Source organism: Entelurus aequoreus, linkage group LG13 (genome assembly GCF_033978785.1).
Source record: "Entelurus aequoreus isolate RoL-2023_Sb linkage group LG13, RoL_Eaeq_v1.1, whole genome shotgun sequence".
Classification (NCBI taxonomy): domain Eukaryota; kingdom Metazoa; phylum Chordata; class Actinopteri; order Syngnathiformes; family Syngnathidae; genus Entelurus; species Entelurus aequoreus.
The window spans coordinates 67532291-67540417 of record NC_084743.1 but is presented as its reverse complement, the minus strand read 5'-3'; the positions used below and the strand labels follow the sequence as shown (position 1 = coordinate 67540417).

Genomic DNA, 8127 nt, shown 5'->3' with positions numbered 1-8127 from the left:
TGCGTGAATGTGAATGTGAACGTGTATACGATACGTGCATATGTGTGTGTGTACGTGTATGTGAATGTGTACGTGTATGTATGTAAGTGTGTGTGTGTGTGTGTGTGTGCGTGTGTACGTGTGTGTGCGTGTACGTGAATGTGAACGTGTATACGATACGTGTATAAGTGTGTGTGTACGTGTATGTGAATGTGTACGTGTATGTATGTAAGTGTGTGTGTGTGTGTGTGCGTGTGTACGTGTGTGTGCGTGTACGTGAATGTGAACGTGTATACGATACGTGTATAAGTGTGCGTGTACGTGTATGTGAATGTGTATGTTAATGTGTATGTTACTGTGTGTGTGTGTGTGTTTGTGTGTGTGTGTGTTTGTGAGTGTGTGTAAGTGTGTGCGCGTGTGTGTGTGAGTGTGTGTGTGCGCGTGCGTGTGTGTGTGTGTGAGCATGTGTGTGTTTGTGTGTACGTGTTTGTGAATGTGAATGTTAATGTGTACGTGTAAGTGTGCGTGTGTGTACGTGCGTGCGTGCATGCGTGTGTGAACGTGTGCGTGTGTAAGTCTATGTGTATGTATGTGAATGTGTGAATGTGTGTGCATGTGCGTGTGCGTGTGTGCGTGCGCGCGCGCGCGTGTGTGTGCGTGCGTGTGTGTGTGTGCGTGTGCAGCAGCGTGCTCTGCCATCTGCGCTATCATTTCCCGCGTGGAGTGGCTGTGCTGAAACGTGAGCCGCACGGAGCGCCTCCCCTCCTCCCCTCCTCCCCTCCTCCCCTCCTCCCCTCCTCTCCTTCTCCCCCAGCCACAAGCCCCACTCCGCCGCTCTCGCAGCGTCAGTGTGCGGAGAGCCTGGAGGCGGCAACACAACCTCCCGGAGCTCGGTCCGCTTCTCCCGGCTTTCTCGACGGTCATGCGACGGACTTCCAACGCGCAACTTCATTCGGATTACAACTTTTGTGATTTATTTTTTATTTTTTAATTGAATACTGAAGAGACTAAAGCCAGCATGGGGGACTAGCGAGGACTGAGCCTCTGTTACCCCCTTCCAGCCATATTTCTATTTTTTTTTTTATTAATCCACTTTTTCCCTCCACTAAGAGCATGGATGGTTGTCCATTGCAGCTGGTGATATTCCTCTGGTGCCTGTTGGTGATTTCCGCCTCCAGCTTCGAGATCGGCTCCTACGAGCTGGAGCGAGGCAGACCGGCCAAGTGCGAGGCCATCTCCATCCCCATGTGCGAGGGCATCGGCTACAACCTGACCCGCATGCCCAACTTCATGAACCACGACGACCAGAAGGAGGCGGCCATCAAGCTGAACGAGTTCGCCCCGCTGGTGGCGTACGGCTGCGACGCGCACCTCCGCTTCTTCCTCTGCTCCCTCTACGCGCCCATGTGCACCGACAAGGTGTCCACCTCCATCCCCGCCTGCCGGCCCATGTGCGAGCAGGCGCGGGAGAAGTGCGCCCCCATCATGAAGAAGTTCAGCTACACCTGGCCCGACTCGCTGGACTGCTCCAAGCTGCCCACCAGGAACGACCCCAACGCTCTGTGCATGGAGGCGCCGGAGAACGAGACCAGAATGGAGGGCAAGAAAGGTGAGGGCATGCTCCCCGTTCCCCCTCGGCCGAGGCAGCCGGGCACCGGCGGCGGGCGCTCGACGGGCGGCGGCGGCGGCGGCGGCTCATGCGAGAACCCGGACAAGTTCCAGTTCGTGGAGAAGAGTCAGTCGTGCGCGCCGCGCTGCTCCCCCGCCGTGGACGTGTTCTGGTCCAGGCGGGACAAGGACTTTGCCTTCATTTGGATGACGGTGTGGTCCATCCTGTGCTTCGTCTCCACTGCCTTCACCGTCCTCACCTTCCTCCTGGAGCCCCACCGTTTCCAGTATCCGGAGCGGCCCATCATCTTCCTCTCCATGTGCTACAACGTCTACTCCGTGGCCTTCATCATCCGCTCGGTGGCCGGCGCCGAGAACATCGCCTGCGACCGGGAGCACGGCGAGCTCTACATCATCCAGGAAGGGCTGGAGTCCACGGGCTGCACCATCGTCTTCCTCATCCTCTACTACTTCGGCATGGCCTCCTCCATCTGGTGGGTCATCCTCACCCTCACCTGGTTTCTGGCCGCGGGGAAGAAGTGGGGCCACGAGGCCATCGAAGCCCACAGCAACTACTTCCACATGGCCGCCTGGGGCATCCCCGCTCTGAAGACCATCGTCATCCTCACCATGAGGAAGGTGGCCGGGGATGAGCTGACGGGGCTGTGCTACGTCGGCAGCATGGACTCGGGGGCGCTTACCGGGTTCGTCCTCATCCCCCTCTCCTGTTACCTGGTCATCGGCACGTCCTTCATCCTCACCGGCTTCGTGGCGCTCTTCCACATCCGCAAAGTCATGAAGACGGAGGGCACCAACACGGAGAAGCTGGAGAAGCTGATGGTGAAAATCGGCATCTACTCCATCCTCTACACGGTCCCCGCCACCTGCGTCATCGTCTGCTACTTCTACGAGAGGCTCAACATGGACTACTGGAAGCTGAGAGGCCTGCAGGGCACCTGCGGCGCCTTCAACGGCCACGGCGGCGACTGCTCCCTGCAGGAGTCCGTCCCCACCGTGGCCATCTTCATGCTGAAGATCTTCATGTCTCTGGTGGTGGGCATCACCAGCGGGGTGTGGGTGTGGAGCTCCAAGACCCTGCAGACCTGGCAGGGCCTGTGCAGCAGGAAGCTGACGGACAGGACTAGCGGCAGGAAGCCCTGCAGCGGGGTGAGCTGCAGCAGCACCCACTGCCACTACAAATCACCCGCTGTTGTTCTGCACATGGCCAAGACAGACCCGCACGCAGACTGTCCCACTAATGTCTGACACCCGCAAACGTGTGTGTGTGCGTGTGTGTGTGTGTGTGTGTGAGTGTGTGTCCCATACAAAGAGCTGCTAAAAAGACACACAAAGTACACTAACAGTATTCAGTGCATTCGCCATATTGTCCTAAATACCAGCGTTTGTTTGTTTTTTTGCTCTACAGTAGTACCTCAACTTACATGCTTAATTGGTTCTGGGACCGAGCTCTTAACTCAAAACACTTGTATCTCAAATCAACGTCTTTCACTGAACTTAATCGAAAACAGTGCTTTTAGATAAGAAGTATTGTAGAATGCAGTACAGACAACTACAACAGTTTGATGAAGTACAGTCGTCCCTCGTCACATCGCACTTCATATGTATTATCACACATTTTAAAAAAATATTATTGCATATTTTAAAACAATTTTGGCCCGAAATTAGGCATTTTCAAGCATAAACATGGAAAAATTAACTAAATCCATACAGCAGCAGTATGAGCCACTTGAGGAGATGAGACCAATAAAAATACGCTGTCCACTGATTGGCTCAGCCTCAGCCAGCATTGCTGTATAGTCTCTGCAACCTGGGGTCAGGCCAAGCTCCACCAGATTAGAAAAAAGCTTCTATTTATATTACGTTGCTTCAGTTTATCATTCAATAATTGTAGAGTAACTAATAAAATGTATAAAATCCAGACTTTAAATTATACATAGTTTCCGCACGGCTGCTGCAAAAGAGCAAACATGAAAGCGGTGGTGTGTGGGTGCTATGATCTGCCTGGGACCAGAGTACGCTGTTCGGTATCGTGGCGACTAATTGGCTCGGCCCGAGGCAGCATTGCTATATTGGATTAAATGAGTGTAAAGGTGACTAAAATTTGTTATTTTATGTATTAAGGGCTCTTATGTGGAAAAAATATTTAGAAGGTCGCAAACAAGTTTTTTATTACGCCTCTTGCTACCACAATAGGTGATTTATAAATATTGATTCCTATTTTTTCCACAACCATGTCCGATAAACGAGGGACGACTGTCATTTGAAAATAATGTGGGAAGCGGAATCCTACAATATTTCATTCGAGCTGCTTCTCTGTCAATTACACCATCAGCAGCTTTTCCATATTCTTTTGGGTAAATGTCTGCCATTTGATATTTTTTTAACATCCATTGCTGGTGTTATACTCGTTCTGCTGCAGACTCGCAGTGATACACATTAATTGCTGTGATGATTGATTTCTTTAATTCAATGAGTATCATGCACTGTCCTTCACACTCACTTTCTTACTTCCCCTGCTTGGAACAACGAAGATCTCTTGTTTAAAGCTAATGCTAGCGGGTAAGACCAGATGTTTTGGGCGGACTGTGGCATTTGCGTGCAACTCCAATTTTTTGCTTGCAACTTAAATGAGTCAAAAAGGCAGCTCTTATCTCAAAACACTCTTAAGTTGAGGTACCACTGTCATTCTTTTGTCAGATTTCTGCTCTGCACTGTAACGTACTGTGCCGTTTGAAGCTATGGCGGGAGGTTTTACCCCCACCCTCAAAGCAGCACAATTGTATAAAATCTGTATAAATGTTTATTTATTGTAAATATATTTAATTTAAGTTCATCTTACGGGAGATAAAGTGCCTTTTATAAGAACACCGGTGCATGTTTTATTATATTATTTTGGATGACAATAAATTTGTACAACTCATGTTCATCGCCGTTGTCATTTTGCAAGCCGTCTCACCGCCTCGTGTAATGAATGTTGCTGAAAGACTGCGAGGAGGAATATGTCACAAACTCTCTTAAATGCATCCCAGAGGCGTCCCCGAAGATAATCCTCAAAGAGACTGGCTGATGAAAAGAGGGGTGGGGGGAGGGCTGAGGCAAGAATGCGTCTTAAAATGCAGCGGGGGTGCACGTAATAATATGATTAATTAATAGCGGGTGTAATCACCGCTGCTGCTCTGCCTGAGAGAACACTTTGATGGTGCAGGATTTATCACAGGAACTTTGCATGACTCAGTTCCTCCAGCCGGCAGATTGGCGTTTGTTTTGCTGATTGTGCCGAATTGTGTCTGGCATTTCCATACCTAAAAACAATGCCTTCTTTTATCCTGTCTGGGCCGCCCCCGCGTTGAAATAATCATGTGCCGATTGGAGGAAAAAGAGCCTCGCGTTGCATGACTTTTTATGACATAAATAGCAACCAGCATGGGTCCTACAACTCTTGGTAAATGAAGTCAATTTGAGTGCCGTTAAAAAGAAGGAAAATAAATAGCTTTGACATCATGGGACTTAAACGTGAAATGCAGCCAGTCAGCGGAGATTAAGGGTGATTGTTTTGTGCGTGCGGGTGTGTTGTTATGACACGCTGTTCTATGCACATGTTAGAATTCATTAACACGTAAAGTCAAAAAGCAGCAGTGTTGTGTGGAAGTGTGCCATGCCTGAGTTGGCAAGTCGGGGAGGCTCGGAGAGGGGAAGCAGCCATTATCCTCCTTGTTGTGTTTTTATTACCAGGCCATGGCAGACTTTCCCAGCAGGCACAAGGCATGGATACAACGTCGGTTATTCATGCAGTCGTGGTCAAAAGTTTACATACACTTGTGAAGAACACAATGTCATGGCTGTTTTGAGTTTCTTAATTTCTACAACTCTTATTTTTTTTGTGATAGAGTAATTGAAGCACATACTTGTTGGTCACAAAAAACATTCATGAAGTTTGGTTTTTTTATGAATTTATTATGGGTCTACTGAAAATGTGAGCAAATCTGCTGGGTCAAAAGTATACATACAGCAATGTTGATATTTGGTTACATGTCCCTTGGCAAGTTTCACTGCAATAAGGCGCTTTTGGTAGCCATCCACAAGCTTCTGGTTGAATTTTTGACCACTCCTCTTGACAAAATTGGTGCAGTTCAGCTAAATTTGTTGGTTTTCTGACATGGACTTGTTTCTTCAGCATTGTCCACACGTTTAAGTCAGGACTTTGGGAAGGCCATTCTAAAACCTTAATTCTAGCCTGATTTAGCCATTCCTTTTGACTTGTGTTAAGGGTCATTTTCCTGTTGGAACACCCAACTGCGCCCAAGACCCAACCTCCGGGCTGATGATTTTAGGTTGTCCTGAAGAATTTGGAGGTAATCCTCCATTTACTCTCCGTAAAGCACCAGTTCCATTGGCAGCAAAACAGGCCCAGAGCATAATACTACCACCACCATGCTTGACGGTAGGTATGGTGTTCCTGGGATTAAAGGCCTCACCTTTTCTCCTCCAAACGTATTGCTGGGTATTGTGGCCAAACAGCTAAATTTTTGTTTCATTGATTGATTGAGACTTTTATTAGTAGGTTGCATAGTGAAGTACATATTCCTTACAATTGACCACTAAATGGTAACACCCGAATAAGTTTTTCAACTTGTTCAAGTTTTATTTAATTGATTCATGATACAGATATATACTATCAGATATATACTATCATCATAATACAGTCATCACACAAGATAATCACATTGAATTATTTACATTATTACATTATTTACAATCTGGGGTGTAGACGGGGGGGTAGGTTTGGTTGTTATCATCAGTCATCTACAATTGAGAACAGAGTAATGGATATTGGAACAGTGTAGGTCTGACTTGGCAGGATATGGACAGCAAGTAGTGGAGAGAGAGAGAGAGATGTCATCTGACATCACATGGCCAAAGATAAGATCTTCTGGAGCAAAGTTCTGTGGTCAGATGAAATAAAAATGTAATTGTTTGGCCACAATACCCAGCAATATGTTTGGAGTAGAAAAGGTGAGGCCTTTAACCCCAGGAACACCATCCCTACCGTCAAGCATGGTAGTGGTAGTATTATGCTCTGGGCCTGTTTTGCTGCCAATGGAACTGGTGCTTTACAGAGAGTAAATGGGACAATGAAAAAGGAGCATTACCTCCAAATTCTTCAGGACAACCTAAAATCATCAGCTGGGTGTTCCAACAGGACAATGACCCCAAACACATGTCAAAAAGTGGTAAAGGAATGGCTAAATCAGGCTAGAATTAAGGTTTTAGAATGGCCTTCCCAAAGTCCTGACTTAAACGTGTGGACAATGCTGAAGAAACAAGTCCATGTCAGAAAACCAACAAATTTAGCTGAACTGCACCAATTTCGTCAAGAGGAGTGGTCAAAAATTCAACCAGAAGCTTTTCAGAAGCTTGTGGATGGCTACCAAAAGCTCCTTATTGCAGTGAAACTTGCCAAGGGACATGTAACCAAATATTAACATTGCTGTATGTATACTTTTGACCCAGCAGATTTGCTCACATTTTCAGTAGACCCATAATAAATTCATAAAAGAACCAAACTTCATGAATGTTTTTTGTGACCAACAAGTATGTGCTCCAATCACTCTATCACAAAAAAATAAAAGTTGTAGAACATATTGCTTGTACAGCCCTTTGAGACACTTGTGATTTAGGGCTATATAAATAAACATTGATTGATATTGGAAACTCAAAGACAGCCATGACATTATGTTCTTTACAAGTGTACGTAAACTGTTGACCACGACTGTACATGTCCTTTAAAACGGACTTTGCAACAACGTTGCAAAATGGTCGTATCTGTAAATAAATTGTTGTCCAACATTGCACCAAATTTCAAAGGTCAAATCAATGTCAAAACCTGACATTGAATAAACATTGTCAAAAAAGCTTGTTGTTTCAACGTTGTATTTGTGTTGGTCAACGTCAGGACCTAATTCAATAAATTATGCACTGTAAACCCGAATAAGTAAGCAGAACTCCAAAAAAGTGAGGGGATCAGTTGCAACATATTTTTTTAAATTCATAAACTCAAATATTTGAGTATATCAGATCGTAAATATTTGGAGTTTATGTTGAATGTACTTTTAAATTATAATTGAATTAAACTTACCAATTAAGCCAACTCAAAAATGTTCCTCCTCCTGTCCGCTGCCTGAAGAGGCAGTGCACGCAAATGCTACAAAATAAAAGCACTTCCTCTGTGTGTGTGTGTGCGCGCGTGCATGCAATAATTTATGTATGCATACACACACAGAGTATAATAACAATAACAATGGGGCGGAAAAGCTCGGTTGGTAGAGTGGCCGTGCCAGCAACTTGAGGGTTCCAGGTTCGATCCCCACTTCCGCCATCCGAGTCACTGCCGTTGTGTCCTTGGGCAAGACACTTTACCCACCTGCTCCCAGTGCCACCCACACTGGTTTAAATGTAACTTAGATATTGGGTTTCACTATGTAAAAGCGCTTTGAGTCACTAGAGAAAAGCGCTATATAA

At 46.3% G+C, this 8127-nt stretch overlaps 1 protein-coding gene across 1 annotated transcript; it reads left to right on the top strand.

The window, feature by feature from the left end:
* The first annotated feature begins 840 nt into the window (after positions 1–840).
* fzd9b (frizzled class receptor 9b) lies at positions 841–4519 on the top strand. Its single transcript, XM_062068261.1, has one exon. The coding sequence runs from the start codon at positions 1093–1095 to the stop codon at positions 2851–2853; it is 1761 nt and encodes a 586-aa protein (XP_061924245.1). The 5' UTR covers positions 841–1092; the 3' UTR covers positions 2854–4519.
* The last annotated feature ends 3608 nt before the right edge of the window (positions 4520–8127 follow it).

What these genes read in the sequence shown, in the direction of transcription:
- fzd9b (XM_062068261.1), top strand. Translation starts at nt 1,093, where the DNA reads ATGGATGGTTGTCCATTGCAGCTGGTGATATTCCTCTGGTGCCTGTTG.